This window comes from Topomyia yanbarensis, chromosome 3, assembly GCF_030247195.1.
Source record: "Topomyia yanbarensis strain Yona2022 chromosome 3, ASM3024719v1, whole genome shotgun sequence".
Classification (NCBI taxonomy): Eukaryota; Metazoa; Arthropoda; class Insecta; order Diptera; family Culicidae; genus Topomyia; species Topomyia yanbarensis.
Window position 1 is genome coordinate 426,859,503 of NC_080672.1, and position 23,055 is coordinate 426,882,557.

General features: G+C 38.0%; 1 protein-coding gene across 1 annotated transcript in view; it reads left to right on the forward strand.

Moving 5' to 3' along the window:
• LOC131691899 (sodium-coupled monocarboxylate transporter 1) overlaps positions 1–23,055 on the forward strand; it is a 285,364-nt gene that overhangs the window by 132,976 nt on the left and 129,333 nt on the right. The window contains exons 7-8 of the mRNA XM_058978642.1: positions 13,906–14,069; positions 14,581–14,776. Coding sequence (XP_058834625.1) covers positions 13,906–14,069; positions 14,581–14,776 — 360 coding nt within the window. The remainder of the gene's footprint in view (positions 1–13,905; positions 14,070–14,580; positions 14,777–23,055) is intronic.

Here is a 23,055-nt window from a genome sequence, read left to right on the forward strand (position 1 = left end):
TCCAACTTTGTCTTTTCATCTATTGGTTGTGACATCTGTTGACAAAGTCTTTCGATTTCGCCTAAGTAGGCGACGAAAGTTTCATTTGGAAGCTGTTTTCGGTCTCTAATTTGTCGCTCTAGTACTTTATCTTTGTTCGGCACTTCGAAACGTATCCGCAGATGATACTTAAGTACTGCCCACGAAGTAAATTTGCTGCTAAATGTGTAATACCAAATCTCCGCTGGCGATTCTGGTTTAAACAAAAAATTGGCCTTGCTCAATAATTCTGCATCAGAAATTTGATTGTTTTTAGCTAGTATTTCCACCCTTTTTACAAATTCTTCTACTGTCATACCTCTCTGTTCACCACTGAACCGAATTTGCCATTTATTAATTGGGGTTCGGAAGCAATTATTCATTTCCATGCCCGCCAGATTATTTGTCCTATTCCGGGTTTGTGACTCATTTCCTGAAAAAAAAATCCCCTACGTTACGAGGGGGTACCCCGTCTCTGCTTCCCTGAAAATTCTGTGCCACTCCTGGATTGGGGATTGGCCGCTCCAATTGCGGTGGTACGGGCGGATTGGTAACCATTGAAAAATTCATTCGGTCACACTCTTGTAGAAATAATCGATCTCCATCGTTTCTCTCTTGTGCATCTATGTTACGTCTCCCCTGGTTCGTCAATAAGTTTTGCATACTTTGCCGAAGTTCTTCCATCCTTTGTCCCAACTGGTTTGAGAGTACCTCCTCTACGATTCTGCTGACGTCGGCTCGAGACAAGGCGTGTTCGACACAGGCACGTAGCCAGAGGGGGGGCTAGGGGGCTAAAGCCCCCCCCGAAAATTTTCAAAAATAAATTTAAGAAACAACATGTTTTTCGGTGACTCTTAAAAAAATTGTATCTTGTTTGGTTTCAACAAATTAATGCGAGAATTGTGAGGAAGATTGCTATTTCGAACCACCGAAGACAGCGGTCAGGATATCTACTCAGTATGCTGAGTGTGATAAAACAGTTCCCTTCATATTGTGTGACTCGTCGGAAGACAAACGAAACTGTTACTTTAATTCTTGCTGCGGGGATCTGTCGAATGATTGAGTCGCAGAAGCAAGAAGTAGTGCTCCAGCCAAATACGGAGGCTATTGACTTCAGGTCTTTTCGCATAAGATCGATCTTATGCGAAAAGACCTGAAGTCAATAGCCTCCGTATTTGGCTGGAGCAACATTAATGATGTGAAATATTTGCTGAAGGTGATTATGGAGGTTATGCTTACGAACATCGCCTTTAACGAGTTTAACCATGTCAGGCGTTCAGTGCTGATGCCATTTAACAAATTAGCCCAGGCGAAACCAGTCATTTTGCATAACAACTTGTAACATGTGGTTGATCCTCATATATATGGACGATGAGAAAATCAATGCTCGGCTACAAGATCTGATACCACTTACTTGCACCGTGGCTATTAAAAGATTCCTGTCACATTTGGAAAAAATGGTATTCATTATAAAGGACACATCTAGGAAGTATATTAATTGGTGTTTTTGTGGTGAAAATCTAGGTGAACAGACATATTTCCTCCAACCTGACCCTGCACGTAAAAACTGAATGCGATAGTATTATTTTACACATTATATCTTTGCATATACATAGTCTCCAAAACCATTTCCTGAAAAACAAACATTTGCCAAATTTTGGCTGCTGTTCGGATAATATTGACGGCAAAAACTGCGTCTAGTATCTCAAAATCAACGGTCGGCACCATCATTGAGGAAGTCGACACTCGTGACCCGTCAGAAATTCGCGAACATGGACATGGCAGTAACCACTATGATGATAAGGAAGTGTACGAGATAGAAATGAACACCACCGCGACATTGTTGGTTAGGAAAAATATTTCTCAGCCTAGTAAATAGTTCTCCACATGCAATCGCTAGTTGTTCGCACGAGATCTGTAGGACAACCATTTACGTTTTATCACTTTCATTGTTCACATCATGGAAATATATTGAAGACACAAGGCTTCATTTAGCTAATGCATTGAACCGAATAAAATAAACGAAATATATAATAAAATTGCAGAAGTTTTATAGAAAAGTGAGCTCAAAAACTGTCCCAAAATGAGAACTTTATCGCTAGTGGTTGTGTCTAACAAAACTCAGATATTATGTTATATATTAGCCAGAATAAAGTTAGTTAAAGCATAAGCAGATTGAATTTCTGTAATAGGTTAGTGCACTGTACGCTTAGTAGAAACATCAGGCATCTCACTCAAGCGTGCTAGACAAAAACATTTCCGTTAGTTGATGACAATATAGTCGAGAAGACAGTTTTTGTTTTCGCGTCATTTTAATGCAATAGTATTTCTGTTGACACTCAATTTCATTTTATGCGGAGAATGCGGTCCGTATTTAAACATTATTAGTCCGCAAAGTAGTGATATTTTAAACAATCGAACAATAAGCAAGAAAAATGCCAAAAAATAAACAAGCCAAAAAGTGGTAAAACAGCGGTTTTTCTGAGGTGTTCATCAACCCAAGAATTGTATACCGTCGTATATTACTAATGTTGTTCACATACAGAAACGTACATAGTAGCGGTAGGACTATCTGTTGTGATTTTATCCTTACTTTTCAACGGATGTCAATAGATGCTAAACCACATATTAGTCAATCAATCATAATAAACTTAATGTTGTAAGCAGCAGCATTTCTGTCTCTTTCGATGGTTTCCAATTAATGTCCATGTAAGTCTAAAAACGACCTGACGATACAGTGAACAAACATCATTAGCCTATCACGGAGAGCGACTAAAATGATGTAACTAGTTGAGTCTACAGTCAATAAATTGGGATTAATGTTTCGATTTCATGTTTTAGTTTTATTTGTGTTCGTTATGGAATAAAATGAGAGAGATGAGCAGAGATAACGAAGAAAAAGAGAGAAAAAATAATAAATAAATTGAAATCGACCCAAGAGCAGCTGTTCTATATTTTCTGGGCACTCAACTACAGAACAACAGAAATCATCAAAGAAAGTTGGCCTTACACCTACGTTATTCTTCGACAGAGGTGAAGTAAGTGCGATGTATACCCGTCCATATGTCGGAATAAAGAGATGCTGAAATTATTGAGCTTGTTCATATTTATAATATTTCTTTTTTTTTCAATCTAAAATTTTATTTGAAACGGCTCAATGCGTTAGCACAACTGATCCGTGGGTCTTTTAATTTTTTTTACAATAAGTAAAAAAAAAATTCTAAGAATGTCGGTCTGCCAGATCTTGTTGACGCAGTTTGCTGCTGCGTGTTGAGATCTTTTTCCTTGGCGGTGAGGCCGCTTGGTGGTCATTCAGTCTGCCTTCTCTCGCGTTATCGTTCCCGTCCATGTCGTCATCTGTACTGCTTTCTTCCTGTTCACGATCAGAGGTTCTTATTTGTTTCTTGTTCTTATGGGTCGCTGTTGTATATCCGTCTTCATCGGTATTTGCTTCTTTATTGGCGATGCTAGTTGTTGGTTTGGGAGCGGTTGTCGTGGTCGTTGTACCTGCATTATTGGGTAATTGGATCGTTGTTTTAGGTTTATCTGAAGGTATCGGTGGCTGCATGTTAGAGTTGGCTGTAGTAGATGAGTTTTGACTAGTTGCTTCGGCGCATGTTTTTCCGTAGTAGGCTGTATAGTTACAGAATTGGCATGTTGGGGTCTGCCCTGGATATGTAATTAGCGTTGTTTGCTTATAGGTCACGCCATCCTTCGGTGATTTGCATTCGATAGTCATGTAAGAAGGTATTGGTTTAGTCACTCGCATTCTCACAATACGAACGCCATTGGGAATGCCGGAGAAAAAATTTCTCCAGGTGTCATTCGTAATAGATTCTACTTCTCCATATTGCGACATTATTTGTTTGATGAAATCCTCCTTCGTGCGCGGGGCCAAATCATGGATACGCACGTCCACCATGTCGTTTTCCATATGCACGGGGATCTTGATTCTGGTGTTATTAAATTCGACCTCGTGTTGCATGTTGTTCTTTGCAATAAAGTTTTCGGCCTGTGCTAAGCTTCTAAACGTGATCAAAACACAGTTTTTACGTGATGTAGCTGAATGTAGGTAACTTCAGCGAGATTAAGCTCCATTTTCACTTTAACTAATTGTTCCACTTCCTTAACTGTTCGTGTTATCCCGTAGCACAGGCACTTTTGCTTCATTTGGCAAACTCATTTTACTCCGCAGCCGGGGGCAACGATACAATTTGTATGTGTACTGATATAGAACAATAGCTAGCTTGATTCACTGGTGCCTGTAGCCTGCTATAGCGTAGCAATTTTTTTTGCTTCTGCTTTTTGCGACATCAGAAGGTAGACCTTCTAGTTCTTTTGGTAATACATTTAACAAATTTCACGTACCGTCAAGTCCCCAGTTACCGTGCGTTTAGGTGGATTTGACGTGACTTCAAATCCTTTTTTTATCAAAATGAAAACCGCCCTCATAGTCACCGTAAAAATACCTATCTAAATACGTCACAATTTAGAAATAATATAAAACTATTACCAAATACAAATTTGTATTTGCTATTACCAACAAAACGAGAATAAGTAGTTGAGGACATTTGTTTGGCACCAGTGCACGTTATATGATCAACTTACGGTGTATTTAAAATTTTGATTCAACTTTAGTTGGAATGTTTCAATAAAACGATGAAACGAAAGGATTTGGGATCTGGATCTCTCCGATGGATTTAGGGAGCTAGTTCTTTAAATTTCGTGATTTTGAAACTGCACGGTGAACGACACATGCACGGCGACTGGCGATTTGAAGGAAAATTAGAAGATATTAGTAATCAGTGTTTTCATTCGATTTGTAGACAATTTTCTTTAATCAATTAAATTGTGGGCAGTTTCCTTCAGTTGATTTAATCATTTAAATTTATATTTTGATCCTATTGATTACCAAAAATCCTTCCTAACTGGGGTTCTAATCTACCCGACCAAGGCTAGTCTTGAAAATAGTTTCATTTAAATAGAATATATCAAAAATTGTGTTAGCATGATGCCTTGGAACTGGTAATACTCGCAGAACACCAGACAAAGAAAATAGAAGTTGAACCGTCTCTGCGCATCTACAAATCGCTTGCTAAATCAGAAGATTTTGTACGAATTTCGACATTCTCTTCGTTCGACCATTTTATGGATATTTTTCTACTCATTTCGGTTTAGCATCTTCTACGCCTTTTAAAGGTGTAGCTTGGAACACCTAGTGTTTTCCAGCACCGTCAAGCATTGTCATATTCGGTTAGCGCATAAATACTGTGAACTCTAGAATATACTTTGTTGTAACGAGAGTAAGTACTATAACCTTTCTTGTGACAATGAACATATTTTTAGGATTGTCTTTGATTTGGAATTGATTTCATTATGAACTTTTCAAAATTTAATTTAGTTTCTAGTGACTATATCAAATTGTCAGAATTAAAAGCTTTATGCAAATTTTTTTAAGCCCCTCCCGAAACAAAATCCTGGCTACGGGCCTGGTTCGACATCTTCCGATAAGGGAGGTAGCTCAGCGCTTCCTTCACTTACAAGGTCTTGGTCGAGCTGACGTTGACCGCCTATCGCTGCAGTTGATAATGGGTTCTGTCGAAAGTCCCGAAAAACAGTCTCTCCAGGCTGGTTTACAGCTAGAGTGCCCCTCTGTTCTTGCCTTGGTAAGGGTATTTGGTTCTGTAGTCGTCGTTGCCGATTCTCGTTTCCTTGATGATTTCGGTCCCGCGCTTCCTGTTCATACTGCAGATGGGGTATCCGTTGGATCGATTGCAGTTGTGTCTGATCCTTCACGCCATCCTGAAGTAGCGGTAGTTGTGGTTGTCGTGGGTTCTGCAGTTGCCCTTGGATGCTTCTGGATTGACTTTCTTGTACTTGTTGCTGTCTCAGTCCTTGCCCTGGTGGTGACATCGATGTGCCAGTGGGAGTACCTTGTTGTCTGTTGAATGTTATTGGATCACAATTTGCTATCGGTCCGACTTCCGTGGACCGGGGGACCTGTGGTGGTGGGGGAAACTCAAGATATGGGTCTCTAGGAATTGTTCCTAGACTGACCGGTAACGATCTCCTTCCTATGGTTGATCTTCTGAGTTCGGAAATTTGGTCCTCCGAGGTTGCAAAAACATCGTAAATTAGCTCCACCTCCTCGAGTAAATCCTCCTTAACCTTAACTTGGTAGCTATCCATCGCATTTGAACGTAAAATACGTAACCGCACATGCCTCAGTCTCGACATTAGCTGTCTCGTTCGACCATATATCTGCAGCTCTTGCCGTACTGTAGTAAGTTTTATTTGTATTACGGTAAGATCGTCCATCACGGTTTTATTGGAGTGAATGACTTTCGAATTATGGATTTCATCCAATTGTGCTTTTCGCAAGGCTTGCCTCTGATCATCTAAGCTATATGCCGATAAGTTCAAGCCTCTGAGATTAAGCTCATAACTGATCTCATCCGGCAATAAATCGTTGGGATTTAGGTAGGTTCCCAGACCTACTTGATTCGTAGCATACGCCATTTTTCCAAACCCAATTCCAAAACCAATGTATATAATATCAAATTAAGTGAGTTACAAGTTCTTATTTTGAAAGAAAAAAAAACGCCAATTCCAATAGTAACTCGTGTGCCTAACACTAATGTCGGTACTGCAGTGAGCAAGCAAAATCGAATAACCTAAATTATATCCAATTCCACTAATTTTCTACAAATCTAAATTATACCCAATTCCACCGAATAATTCAATTAAATTTCTTATTTCAGATTTCAATCCAACTTAATACTCAATCCTAAACGTAAGTAGAACCTTAATTTGATTACCAATTGTACAAGAATTTGAAACAACCGCAAAATTCTTCATACGATTTACTTTACCCAGCCCCACGTTGGGCGCCAAATGTAACAGGTCACTAAAGGAACCGTGTTTCAGGGGTTGAAACTGCCTTCACTTCGCGCCAAACAACGGGATGAACCCCAATTGTATGTGAAGCAGCAAGATTTCGATTGCCCGGCGAGACTCAGGGCGAGTCCATCAAATTCCCCGAATTACTTCCCTAGTTACTCCGCGAACACATCAGCTGACACCCAACACCAATATCGTGAAAAAAACCTTTGAAGACGGTAATCATAAATCGATTTACACCCCACCAAATAACTACTCTCTCTTTCTTCTCGGTAATACCATAAAACTGTATTTGGGCTTGAAAGGGTTAACATCGATCACTGTTCTACTCGTAGAACTCTACTAAACCGACCTATACCACTATCTATTTCCAAGCGCTTGGATTTTAAACTTCTCTATGGCACTAAACGTATTCTAACAACACCATTGATATTTCTTACTGCTATATTTACAAAAGTTTTTACAATGTTCAGATCTGACCTTATTCGTCCACGGTGATTTCCTTCAGAGTTGAGGCGAGGCGGCTGTAATCGTTGTTACCACATTGACACCGATGCTGTCAGTGTCTCGACTAACTGCTATGTTGAGCGGCGGCGAAAATACCGACTTATCATTCCGTGCCGGCGGCTCAATCGGCTGATCGTGATCACGACGCTTGATTCCTGCCTCTCGAGAGGGTGTTGCTTCGAGGCTATGTGGCTGATGCCCGACTTGTGGTGGCCGGTGAATCAGCTCCAAAGGCGTGGTTCTCCTTTGGGTGGCCCGCAGGGCGAGGGAGTCGAACACTGGCCCGACGGCGAGCTAGGCTACAAGCCGGCAGGCTTCGGGAACGTCTCCAGAGACAGCGTGGCTGGTCGCTATCCCCTACTCCTGCTTGGATGCTATAGCACCCGGACGGAACACCTTCGCTTGAAGGATCCTGAACCTCGAGCAAAATTGCTATTAAGTGCTGGACTTAATTGGCGGTCCTTAACACTGTGTAGGATTTCATAAAAGGAGCTACACTATCCCGCACATGGGCCTGTTAACTTCCACTTTTTTTCTCTTTTTCTCGATCTATAAGTTTCAAAATATTAACTTGATACAATCTTGCTTTTTTTAAATTGAACTTACGTAACGAATTCGAACGGTATTCCGTTACTTCTAACCGATAGCTTCTCTTAACTTCACTTTTTTCGCAGCTTAAAGCCGTCTTACTGGTACGCCGAACGAATCGAGAAAGAATCGCTATTCAGACCATAGAAATCTTTTCCTATTTCACCCATCAACTATTCGCATTCCCACCAACACCAATTCGCGGACTCATCATGTCCAAAGATTTTTTTAAAGATATGACCATGAGTACCACCTGATGCATTTTTTCTCGCGACTAAGAGGTGCAATAGTTCGACTATTAGTCGCATATAGCGCTACCGTCACACAAGGGCTAAATATTGCTGCTTTATACATTAGCGTGATCGAGCAACTTCAGCCATTCAACAGGCTCTATCTGTAACATCGTTACATCCTTTATCCTTCCCCGTGAACGATGGAGATGGGGGCGGCCGGCAATGATGGCTATCATGCTGTGGAGGCTTTAGTATGGGTCGGATTGGTATCAATTCGTACTTACCACTTCCTAAGCAATTCTTAGTAGATAATCAACTATCATACATGATGAAGTCAGTATGCAATCCGCTGAAATCATCGTCACAACGCAACGCAACGCGTTATTCATAAAACTAAAAGTTGATTCATGATGCTATTCATAGGTTTAGGTACATTAGTTCACAAAATCAAAACATTCTGGATATTTTCTTGTGAACTATTTCATAAAATTCGGAGTTTTATACATGAATCCATTCAATCCTCGTGATCTAATTCATGCTTCAGATATTCAAAATCATGAAATATTATTCGTGTATTTTTGAATTGGTAGATTATTCCTAGTATAAGTCACGACTGACTATTCGACCCCATGAAATAAATCACAATATTATAAAATCTTCATGAATTCGTGAACTGGTTCATGATTCCTAATATATTAGTCACGATCCAATATCCGTGCTCGTTAAATAGTTCACAAAATCATAAAATATTATTCATATATTCGTGAACTGGTTTATGATTCCTAGTACATGATTCACGATCTATTTTGCGTACTTATGATAGTTAGAAGATATCCCTAATCATTTTCAATTTCATGTAACATGGTAAAAAAAACACATTTCGTGTAACATGGTAAAAAAAAGTCACAAAATTTGGAGTATTATTCGTGGAATCATTTTTTGTTTCATGCACTTTCTCATGAAACGAAAACGGCGCTGAGCACCACAAACAGTATTCGTGATATAGTTCACAGAACAAGATACCGTAAATCAGTCACACTTTTATGATTCAATTCATATTGTCACGTTACTGCAAGTAAAGAACTTAATAGTAACCAAGAAATAATAGATCGCGATAAAGCGAAGAGAAATCACCAATATCATGATAAAACTGCTGATATCATGAACATGAGCCACATTAATCCAAGTGTCGAATTCGAAAGTGAGCTCTAGAATAGAGCAACACGATAACGTGAACAGAAATTACAAAAATCGTGACAAAGACCCTGAAATCATGAACATAAATCACATAACCCGTGACAAAAATATCAAAAAATGTGACTTAGATTCCGAAATTATGAACAAAAATAAACATAAATCTCTACTCCCGACTCAAATTACACGACACCGAAATTGCGAAAATCGTAAATTCATGAACATTTATCACACTACTCGTGATATATAAAAAAATCGTCACTTAGATCCTGAAATCCCCTGGGCTTCGATGATGAGCCTAAGGGCGCGTACTCTTGGGTGGGGGATAAGAGTGGGAGATCTGAGCGAGTGCTGTTTCTTTGACCTCTGAATCTCATGAATAATAATCATTAGATCGAGTGTTTTGGCGGACAGCTGATATGGATGTTTCTACTTTTAAATGGAGGAACATATTGGTTCAGCTGGTTGAAGACTTATTTGATCTTGGGCATAGTGATCGATTCATTCGATTCGGTCAATGGACTGTCATCTATAAGAGATGATCAGGTTGAAGCTGGGTGTTTTTATCTCTTAACTCGCTCGAACTGTTGTTCTCACTCGTGAAGATGGCGAGTAACACTCGTCTATAACGAATCGGATTCGCTGTTTTCAGAAACAGGGATGACAATTTCCTATGGATAGAACCACTTTCTTAAACGCAGTGGTCAGTCACTAGTTAATGCTCAAGTAGCCCAATATAATAAACTGAAACCCGTAGTTTTTGAAGAAATCCAATCCACGCGAACCACTTCATCAGACACCTAAAAGTACCTTAGATGCATGTAATATCTATTTCTCTCTGTAGCAAATATATTTTTATATTTACTCAATAGCATCTCAAAATCTCTATATTTCCCGCTTTATCGATCAATTTACTCTACCTTAGCATTATACATGCATGCTAAAAATAAGCTATAGTTGTGTTCTAACTCCATCTATCTTTGCTTGAATTATTTCTCCTTTTATGACTATATCTTAAATCAGATTCATAGGAACTCTCACTTACACAATAAATTGCATATTCTCATCAATTCTAAACGCACAATCGCGAAATCTCTCTCATGTACGTTTATAAAAGCTCGTGGCCTTCGCGATAACACAAACATGGTCACAAATACGAACATGCAATTGCAATAATTCACACATACTTACGCTCGCGATCTTGCCAAAATTGAAGCAACCCGGTACTTAAGTGAATGTTTAATCATTAATAAATTTACAAATGCGGTCTCAAGAATTAACCCACCACTCGTGTGATCATGAATCGGTCCCGTCCGGAAGTCTCTACCCTCGATCCTAGCAGCTTAGCGCCATGCCTTCAGCTGGATCAATACAAATGACGCTCATATACACTAGATAACACGTTCCATGGCGACATGACCGGGAACTCTAGTGATATGGGGTGACTCACTCCCTGTCAGAATGTGATCCGTACACCGAAAACTAAATATCAGAATGACGGTCCGCGTGACCGTCTAAGAACACATGCCACACTGTTACAAAATCTAATTTATACACGCGAGGTCACATACACGAGAGCACACGCGACAGACACGTTAACATACGAACGCTTAAGCCTTTCGCGATCATACTCGAACACATTCGCTCGCGATCGCGCAAACTTGATAACACCCCGGTAATAAGGTGAACGTTTTAGTACTTACGAAGTTGAAAACGCTATCTTAAATGCGAACCCACAAACGTACGTGTTCGCGCGATCATGAATCGGTCACGTCCGGAAATCTTTTTCCTCCATCCTAGTAACTTTGCTCCATATATTCAGTTGGACAAATCAAAAATAACGTTCATATCCACTAGGCAACACGTTCCATGGTAATATGACCGGGAACTCTAGTGATATGGAAGAACTCACTTTCTTCAGACATCTGAACCGTACACTAAAAATTCAGTATCTAAACCACGGTCTGCGCGCGGTCGTGCAAAAATACGCGAATAGGCGAAAGGCACACGGTTATAAAAAAGAATTTATACACGTGAAGTTACATGCACGTTAGCACAGGCGACATACAAACCCCTTACGGGATCGAACACGTTAACGTACAAATGCTCGAGTCCTTCGCGATGATACACGCAATAGCGAAGTCCCTACGCCCGTACATATCTGAACCGTACAATGAATATCACATTTTGAATCAAGGCCCTCTGCAATTGGCCTTAATCAGTGGTTTAGTGGGCGACATTGCCTGTCTCCTCTGCAATTGTAGTATGTGATTCTGACGGGGAGCCCTTCCGAGGACCTAGCTATACAGCTCCAGTAGGACAACACTCGAAAAAAAATCGTGACTAAGATCCTGAAGAAATCATGAACATGTCTACTCATGACTAAAATATCAAGATAACGTGAATAGAAATTACGAAAATTCCGACTAAGATCCTGAAATCATGACAAAAAAATCCGATAGTAAACTCATGAATAAAATAGCACGGTAACCTGATGAGAAATCACGAAAATCGCGAATAAGCTCCTGAACTCATGAACATTGTTTGACTGTCGGGTTTTACATTCGCATATATTCGGGACGAACTAGTTTTTCGGAATCACAATTAGTTTCATGAATACGTGGTTTATTATTCAAAATTTCAGGAACCTGGTTACGGTTTTCGTAAATCGTTCAGTTCTCGAAATCGTGATCTTTTTCAATAATTTTTAAACGGATTTTTTCGGTGCTACTTTATGGTTCTGGACTACATGACAACAGATGGCTCAATTGGATTGCTTGCATGCCTGAATGCACTCAATTGTACTGAGGAGGTTTAGCTTTCTCGAGTACCACCTTTAAGAAGCTTCACTGTACTAAGTTAAATTGTTTTTGTCCACGATCCAGTTTCATAAATTCCAATGTTAGAGCAATTTGCTTTTATTACTGTCAGACCCATTAAGTTGATGTTTGTTTTATTAAACGCTTGCGTGGCACGAAAACAGTTTAAACGCCAAAAGAAGCTCGGGACATCACTGAACACATAGCCAGTCCGATGTCGTTTCGTGTGTTATAAATTCCAAGGAAGCTGGCACCAGCAACTGCGAAGTAGCACAATGCATTGAATTCCCAAAATCCAAGAAGCAAGCAAATTCATACCACAATGATTTGCATTTTCCCGAACTGCACCCATGAACGGAAGAGTCAAATTTTAATTACTATTATATTATTCGCTGAAATTGCATGTCAAGTGTTTTTACGATGCCATGGCACCCGTCAACATTGGGAAAATGCTATCTCGATTTTCCAGTTTCCTCTGAAACGGTTCTTTGACATGATAGTCACCGAACGTGGTTGGGTATGTTTGTATGTACAGCAAATAAAGTCGCCGATGAAAAGTGATGGCACCAAGGTGACTACACTCATCAAAACTTTTGCTTCGCTTCAATAGTCTTGGGTAGCATTTTGCCCTAAGGTTTATAAGCAGAACAAAGTGTCAATCTGTTTCGGTGCCATTTGGTGCTGGTTTCTGACCCGGCACGTGGTCCTCGGAAATTGTCGGTTTTTTGATGGTGCCAATTTTGGCAGCATATTAAAATAGTTGGTTTTGGTTGGAATTGATAGGTAATTTATCAAAAAAAGAGTCATTTTATGTTGATTTGTTTAGATTCAAGTTAGAATAAGTTCCTTGCAATGTTTAAATGACAGTTTTGATTGATCCTACCTTGGGCCGAAACGTGATCAGCATTGGTCTCACTCACACCCGCCGCGTAGGGTTTAGAGAATAAGATCCAAGTAGGCATTAGTTTATGTTCGTCTCATGACTACCATTAAAACATGAAAAATATTGTTCACCTCGTATTTTTTAATTATCCACTTTAAAGGAAATGTCTGAGTGAAAAATCAATCAATTGAATAGATCTGGTATGACAATTGTTAATTATAATGTTACGCCATATTTTAAAAACTAATTCTAATATTAATTTCTATGTTTTTGTCTTTTCTTTTCATTTTGCCACTGACTTCCGATCCCGAAACTTCAATGTTCCTGCCGAATGCACACTCGCACTGTACGCCATCATCTGCACCCTGTAAATCCCGGAAATCACTGACTGATGCAATATCCACAATGTCGCCGTCGTTATCACTATCGCTACGGATACCGTCACTGACGCGTCCTCAAATTCGTCTACAATCAACCGTATAACTGCATTCGACCGACATGTTTACGCGACTACGATGATGATGGTGCCGTTTTTTCCCTCCCAACCATTATCTAATGCTAATTTGTCTCGTTCCGGATGCTCCCGTCTGCCTTCGTTTTGCCACCCGCCGATGGATGTTGGCATATAAATCTCGAATCTGGATCACTGTCAACTGCACCTCGGCACCGGTTGAAAAAACCTGGGACGCGTGACGGTGATGGGCGACATGACAACTACCAATCACCCGCGCTTCGGAATCGAAACGAACGCCGCCAAACCCAGTCTCAGCACCAATCCGACAACCCGCCATAGCGTGTACTCCGTGGTAATCGGTGGCTTTTTCTATTGGACGTCCCTGTTTTGCACAAACCAAGCCGCAGTTCAGAAATGTATGTCATTAAAATCGCTCGAAAAAGCGAACAAGGCGATTTATCTTTCCATCATCGGTAAGTCCCAACAGGAATTGACTGGTTAGCATGCTAAATATCAGAACATTGGAAGTAATTGTAGTAAAAAGCGTACAACAATTGCAATTCTAATTTTGACTGAATTTTGATAAAAATTCGCTCAGTGTGCATTCTTATATTGTCCGCTTTTCCCCCAAAACTTTTCCAATTCATCTCTATACTGTAAAATTCCGCTCATAGCTTGCGGCACGGGGTGCAACCTCCATCCGACTGGATGAATTTTGAAGTGCTTTTTCATACACCACCCAACCAACGCTCGGCTATGGAATGCGCGTACGCGCAGTACAGCGTTTTTTCGCGCGAACAAAAATTTATTTGCTCTAGATAATTAAATGTTTGTACGCTTTTTTCACTCGAAAAATGTTGTTATTTTCATGCTCGCTGCACCCGGAGCTGACTGACTGATTCTATCGCGCGAGATGACTATATTTTCCCTCATCTTTTTTTTCTTTCTTTTTTTTCCTCTGCCAAAACGAAACAACTATTCCAGGATTGGTATTGGTTTTTCTGTTTAACTTCTACACCGGGTTGATGACTTTTGCCCAATACGTCGGATGCGATCCCCTGAGATCAGGTCAAATCACCGAGAAGGACCAGCTGGTACCGTTCTACGTAATGGATGTGCTCGGTCACGTCGAGTCCATGACGGGCATTTTTGTCGCCGGTATCTTCGCCGCCAGTTTGGGGTGAGTACATAAGTATCTATCTCTATACGTTCGCCGATTGATTGTTTTCGGGCGTGGGAAAGCTTTTCGATAGAGATGGATTAACGGAATTTAGTCATTGCTATGTTATTTTTGTTTTCGAACGTGTTGTGGGTTGGAGGGTTTGGTCAATGGTGAAGAAAGGGGTATGCAATAGTAACAAACAATACAGTTCTGCTACTGGCAAATATTCATAAAAATTGGAAAGTTTTTTTAGTTTATCATCTACGTCGCTATAACGTGCCATTGTTCGGATTGAGCTGGATTGTTTCACCTGATTCCATACGTTCAGCTAGCGTATAAATCTGACTCGAATTATTAGCTCTTTTACATGCATGGTAACATGCCGTCTAAGTGGGATGGTGTAATAGAAAGTGTAATGTTCTTTTATTCAGTTCGTTTATTTAATAGGAAAAATGCATTAGCGTGTTTGTTTTCGATATGGGGGTGCATTTGGAAATTCAAGAAAAATGGCATGTAACGAAAAGTGGTTAGGTTTTAAGTTTTCGAACTTTTTGCACATATCATTGAGAAATACTTCTAAGCACAGATTCCAATGGATAAACCCATAGATTTTTGATATCATGGCAATAAAAATTTAAGTAATGTATGAAATAGTCAAAATACCCGCATTTGCACAAATGAGGTAGAGCTTCCCAAATACGACAGATTTATGTACCTAGTGCGCTACGCTTCTAGGTATGACATCGTTATCGACTAGTTACGGAACAGAATTGGTCGGACAAGCTCAGTTGCATGTTGAACGGCAGGCAGAGCACGGCGCGGTATGCTTCCTCAACAGGTGTAGCAGACTGATAAGTCCGCTACACTGGGCAGGGTTCCCGATCAGAAACACATAACAGAAATATTTCAAAACTATATTTCACTTTGTTACTGGTTTTAAATTTCTGTTATTTTAACTACTAACGAGACCTAATTTATAACACAATATGTTACAAAAATTGTGTTCTGTTATAATCTTGTTATTTCATTCTGATCGGGTTGCCACAATTCTTCAAAGAAAAATTGGCAGTTCAACGAAATATGTTTCGCGAAATTTCACACTTGCCTGGGAACTCAAAGTCACATACATATTTTACATACATTTTAGTCTACATAGAACGTACATAAAATCAAATGAAACAACCTCTATAATTTAAAAATCTGGCAGCTTAAGAGGTTTGAATTTTTTGGGAGCTGCAACAACTCTGGCTGTGCCATATAAATCAAGTGTAATGGCAACCCTGACACTAGTTGTGGAGGTACGCTCCGAAGTGCCGTTCAACAAGCGACTAAGGTTGTCCGATCAAACACCTTGCTTTCTCTTGTGCTCTAAGAAAAGAGACGAAAACAGGCTTCTTGCTCGTCTTAATTTTCTGTACTAGACCCTGCCGTAAATCTAAAGCCAACAAACGTTCATCGTTGCCAGATTCCTTTTGCATGCTTTTCACATCTGTTGAATATAATTGTACCTCAAAGATCGTACCTCAACCAAGAATTCACAATACTAACCGCTTTTGAAAATTGAATTTTATTTTTATTCATGTCTCTCTTGACAATACACGTAGCTTATACCGTCATTTTGGGCTTTTATTCAATTTGTTTGAAATATTTACGTGTATGAAAAATTGCCAGAATAGATTCAGCAGCACTGCTTTTCATCCCGTGTGTAAACCAATCAGAAGTTTATACATGGGATGAAAAGCAGTGCTGCTGAATGGTTCAATATTGAAGTTAGAACTGGGTCAAATTTGCTACGTGATTGTCTTCTCTTTATTTTATTTACAACTACGAACGCATTGATTCGTATAAAACACGAACGCGTGCACAAAATCGCTTGTATAGTCCATGTGCGCAATGTGGTGTAAATAAGTGTGGCAGATCACATTGGAAATCAAAAATATGAAAACAATCCAGAAGCACAACGGGTCGATGTTACTGCATTCACACGATTCAATGGCAGTGGAACGAACGATATGACGAAAGTAAGTCGATTTAATCTGAAATCACTAACACCACTAATGTAAGATTCATCTTACGAATACCAAAGTGCCATCTTAGCCACACCTGTATATACCACATTGCTATGTCTGAACTAGGTTAACATAGCGTCGTGGTACTAGTTATCTCTTTCGCTCAATCCATCATTACTAGTGTTGAATTATTTTGCTTTGTGCGTATCTTCCATTCCACAGTGGTTCAGAATGCAAATTTAGCAGGAATTTTGAGATTTTTTAAAACTAAACAACCTAGCTTTATTAGGTCGTATTTGCGAGACCCTTCTTTTTGTTAAAACAACAGATAGGGTGATTTTAGTTTGATCAAGATCAAAAAGTTAACTTTTTCATCGTTCTAACTACAGCCAAACGACCTTCAGCGTTGCAGCGTTGCAGAACGACAAATTTTGGAAAAGTTTGCTGAAGACATGTAAGCTCTATCTGTCATACTTTTTATTTCACAAAAAATTTAAAATTTAAGATTAGGGTGTTCATTAGTGTTTCTTAGTAAAACTGTTTTATTCAAATAACTTTTGCGGTATTGATTTAAAGCTGAAGTAGCCTTCAGCCAGTTTTAAGGAAAATAATTTGTTTCAAGACACCACATATCTAACTATTTTTGCCGAAAAGTTATGAGCACTCAGTGTCACTCATTAAGGCAAACAAAAGATAATTCTTTTTCAACTATAAATAAGGTCATGATTAGAGTTATAATTCCGCAAAAAATGGCGAATGCGAGATTTTTTTTTAATTTTATGAAATTGATCTATTTCTGATATATTAAGTGCTTATATCTTTTGAATAATAAAAGCTAGAGTTTTGAGGCATGAGAAGAAAATATTCTTCAGGACCACCCGGCGTCCCAGTACATAATTTTTCCTGATGAAAGCCACCCGAGTCTGTAACCTATGACGTTGATCTCCCGATGCCTGAAACTGAAAGTTTATAATTTTCTCTGTGTCATCTTTGTTCACCCTCCCTCCCCTGACTCTTATAACCAGAAGTATCACTCCCTACACTCCTCTCCAAATATCTTCCCGAAGCATTTTGCTCTTTCTGTCTCTTCTAGTTTTTACTATTATATTACATGATCTCATTGAAAATGCCCATCTCTACTACTACTCATAAGAATAGCTCTAATTAATCTCGCCGAATCTTTACAAAATTCAATCACGCCCTCTAGTTATTCCTAGCTTTAAGATGGTTGTAAAAATTGCCCCCCTTAGTTAAAAATTATTTGCTACAATAATCTCTCTGCTAAAAATGTCAAACCGTAGTACCAGAAAAACTAAATGACCTTACGAAAATTATATTACCCCCTCGTGTATATGTATGAGATAGCTATAAAATAAAAATCACTATGTAATCCCCTAGTTTTAGGAAATTAAAATGTAAAGCAAAACAAACTTGGCACCTTTAAGCTAACGCAAACGTGCCTTATCAAATAAACGATTGAATAAAAAAAAATGGTAGGTTGGAAAGAATTTAAAACTGGAAGTTATATAAAAAAAATAGTTTTTCTTGAATTGACCCTTTGTAATATGTTTAAATTACTTTTGCAGTGGACAATATAGAAAATATTGCTTCGTTTTCATGATAAAATATTGCACTTTACAATGCCTTTCTATTATTTTAAACAGCGAGTAGTGTGGTTCTTATTTTTTATATCAGAAAATTAACTTTTTAATGGTTTGAGAGAGAGTTTCGCTGTCTTCCAGAAAATTTACAAGAAATTTACCAAAAAATAGGTAGGTACTTTCGGATATTTTTAAGGAGAACAATTTGTCTGAATATACGAAACCTCTAGCTTCTTTCGGCAAAAAGTTATATATACTTATCACTAAAAATATTATTTAGTAAAAATTTTTAAGTAATTATTGCGAGAATTAAAAATAATATCGTATTTGGCATTTTTGGCATTGAAAATGCTTTACTCTACTATATGGGGCTGGGGATAGGTGTAAAACTAAAATCTGATATTGAACAGCGTCATGAAAATGCGGCATAATTTTAAACAACTGTATCGCTGTCAATTGTTGATGGATTTGCGTCATTTAGATACTAATAGATCCAGAGAAGTCCAACTTAAAAATTGGTTCAAATGTACACTATTGAAAAATTCGTATTATTGTAAAAACATTGGGAAAATGTAAGAAAACAGACAATGTTTTCGCTTACGTTTTGTTAATTATTGATGGATTTTCATGATTCGAATACCAATCGATTCAGAAAATTGCCAGAAAAAAATGTTATCCAATGTATCTGTGAATTTTATTAGCACACTATTGAAAAATCTTTAAATATGCAATAAATTGGGAAAACATAAAATTTTCACAAATTTGCGCAAGACTTTCCCTAACACGGACCTCATCTCGACATTCAAAAGCGTCCTACACAATTCATCGTTTGATATAAAAGAAATGTTTTTGACCGAATTCCTTCGTTGCCATGCCTGCTCTGCTGGCAGAAGCAGTTGGATTATCGCTATTGTTGCTTGTGGGATAGCTGTTATATCTTTCATTAGATCACGGGCTACGGAAGGGGGGAGCATTTGTCTGTGTGCTCTGGAAGGGTTTTGTTCGCAACTTCAAACGACGATGGCGGAACAGAAGCGAGTTGGCGAATTGCTGGTTTATGTCGTGTGTAGCATCCGTGCAGGTTCCATAGGATTCTCGTAACGTATCCCAAAACATAGTTATTAGCAAACCGTCCTTATTTGGGCAAATACATAATGGAAAACGAATTCAATTAGAAAATTCCTTTTATTAATTTGTATTAAGTTTGTGCTTGGTAATTCTGTACCTTTACCAGTGAATCATAATATATGCAAATATTCTTCAAAATAATCTACCAACCCGATAGTTTTTCTAAACCTTAAAGGAAGTTAGTGAATGTGGCAACCCTGCGACTAAGCGAAAGCCACACTAAAAAGAATGATGAAAATATTTTTATTTGTCGCACAAAAGGATCCGTCTGCACCAAAAAGTTAATAAAAGAGATCGCCTTGTGTTACATATAGTGCTCATTTGACATGAGCTGTGCGCTGTGAGCAGAAACGAATCGCCGGCGCGACATGGTTTCGAATTGTTTCAAAGGATTCTCCTCTTGTATCCCAAAACTATTATTAGCAAACTGTCCTTATTAGGACGAATATATAATGGAAAAAAATTATTTGCGTCTTTAAGGGTTAAAATGCTGCATTTTCAATATAACTGCGGTCGTGTCTTGTACACAACCCTTTAATTTTTGTTGATCTTTACTACAAAGCATGCCATTCCATATAAAAACAACGGTATTTAATGTTAAGTGCCCTAATCGAAGATGATGCTATTTGAAAATGTTATATTTATATAAAAGTTCCCATAGCTTTAAAACATACAAAGTTTAGTAGTTGGTGTTTTAAAGCAAATTATGCGCCCTAAAATAATTTTCAAGTTGTTCAAAGGGACAGTGTAAAATATAAAAACTCCAAAGGTTATAGAAATAAAACCGTTTTTAAGGAACACCCTAAAGCTTGGAATTCTCGTGCAATGGAAAGTATAAAAGCTAGAGCTTCTGTGTTTTTCAGCAAATTTGTCTAAAATGTGTTGCTCTACATCTTCGTCGAAAATTTTAAATATTGCTGAAATTAGAACCACCCTAGCTTCTGTTTACATAAAAAGTAGGACCTTGAAAAGTACAAAAACTTTGTCAAACATATTGTAAGGCTAAGTAATTTAATTTTAGTAAAAAGTTAAAATTCCTGCTAAATCCACATTCCGGACCTCTGTGCATTCGATGCATTCTGATAGCTGTTCGATTCAGACATTGTGCACCATTCCACACGGAGGCCGGACAAAACCTGTGTTTCAAATATCGATATTTTTAATTTTTCCTAGGTTTCTTATGTATTGATCGACATATCCTCTAAATTTTATGACCACCGAATGAGCATTAGAGTTTTAACCCTTTCATGACCAACTTTTTTCTAGTATATGCATGATTTTGAAATTCAAATTTTTCCTTGAAAACGGTGGGTTCAAGAAAGACGAAAAACCTTTTTTTCATAAAGATGGGTGCTTCCCTCGCAGTGCTAGAAGTTGACTATTTTTTCCCTTTAAATGCTCAATACAAATCTCCTAGAAAATTAACAATAGTTCAATTGCTAGGAAAACGTAGCCAAAGACAATCTCAATTGATCAGTTTTATCAGTTTTCAGTAAGAAGATTTATGAAAAATTCATTTTCCGTCGTCAACGTAAACTGTCCCTGGCAGCACTGATCCATCGGAATCCAATCCGACTAATTGCAATAACTTCAGTTCTAGAGCTGATCCTTGTAACTGTTAATACTGAAATGAAAGGCAATAGTCATATATAATCAAAAGTTATAGCTATTTAAAAACGTTATTGTCCACAAACAACATGGGCATGAAGGGGTTAATAGCAATTTAAACATCGCTGTGTCAGACAATTTTAATTCATTTTTGAAATCACAGTAGCTATCTTCACTTCAAAAATATGCTGATCTTTCAATTTTAATCGGATTTGAGCACAACTAGTTTCATTTTAAAGGGCATTTAAAAAGCATTTTTTGCTATTTCAAAATGTTAGCCAAGTTTGATTCTAACTATGCTTTATTATAAAAAATATGTGTTAAGTGGGTTGATAGCAAATTCTTTTTACACAAATATATTCCGTAAAATCAGGTGAAATAGTTCGGAGCGGTCATTTATTATACATATTATGGCAAATCATCTCTACTTTTAGAATTTCAACCAATACTTTTTGTAGAGATTGAAAATAGTTTTTTTCCAATTATTATGTTGTTATTGATATAGCTAATCAGTAAATAAAAATTAATCATAAAAATGGTATTATGTTAATAAGAAAGGTTCGATTACACAGTATGGGAGAATTTATCTCATCTTTCATAACTTTTTAACCTTAAAAATAAGCTCAGCACCCCAAAATTACCTCAATATGTAATGTTCAGCCTGATTGGGCAACATTTCTAGTTTTGTCGGACTTTTGTTCGAAGACCGGCCACGGTGCGTTCGCTTGGGTTCAATGTTTGACGCGAATGTGCCTACTTAATTTGTTTGCGATTGCATGCGTGCATGATAGCAATCTGTGCTTTCGTTGCGCAAAAACGAAAACTTTTTACCAACATATTTACGCGAATCGATGGAAAACGCAGCGAAGGTTTATTTACTTAATTACGTACTTTAGGAAAATTACAATAATGGCAAAATTAAACTAGAAAGCTTGTTCTAAACATGAAATGTGACTATATTGCCTAAAACTTCTTTAAAAATTGTCCCATGAATATTTATAACAGTATCAGCTATTGGTTTGGTTTTTGGTCGCAGTTTTCTGATCTTCTGAAATAAATTTAGTCGGATTCCAACACCTACTCCAAATAAAATGACCTGATAAGTAAGACAGTTTGGTTCAATACGTAACATTCGATGTTGATTGGTTATACATTAGACTGGTTGAATTTTTGACTTTTAGCTCCACCAGGCTCTACTGATTCCTTTTATGACCCTGAGTAATTGTGCAAATTTTGGAACCGATCGGTTGTGTCTACGGACCCTCCAAAAATTTCAAAGTTTATATGGAAGTTTGTATGGAAAAGCGGTTAACATTGAAAATAAATTCATAAAAAATCACCTCATCAATCAATTAATCAGAACTCTATTCATTTCTAAAGGTATTCTTCTACTGAACACATTCGGGGAACATTTTAAGTTTATGAAAATTCACTGAAAAAAGTTATTAACTAAAGAAGTAGCATGACTTCAAAACAAGTGGATTTTATTATTAATCATAGCAACCCTGTTTGAATAGTTCCATCGTTATACAAGTTGTAAACTAGACTTGCCATCCACCGCTCACGTATGGCAAATACAGCTATTCAAACAGGGTTGCTACGATTAATAATAAAATCCACTTGTTTTGAAGTCATGCTGTTTCTTTAGTTCATAACTTTTCTCAGCGAATTTTCATAAACTTACAATGTTCCCTGAATGTGTTCAGTAGAAGAATACCTTTGGAAATAACTAGTATTCTGAGTAATTGATTGATGAGGTGATTTTTTAAGAATTTATTTTCAATTTTAACCGATTTTCCATACAAACTTCCATATAAACTTTGAAATTTTTGGAGGGTCCGTAGACACAATCGATCGGTTCCAAAATTTGCACAATTACTCAGGGCCATAAAAGGAATCAGTAGAGCCTGGTGGAGCTAAAAGTCAAAAATTGAACCAGTCTATTATACAT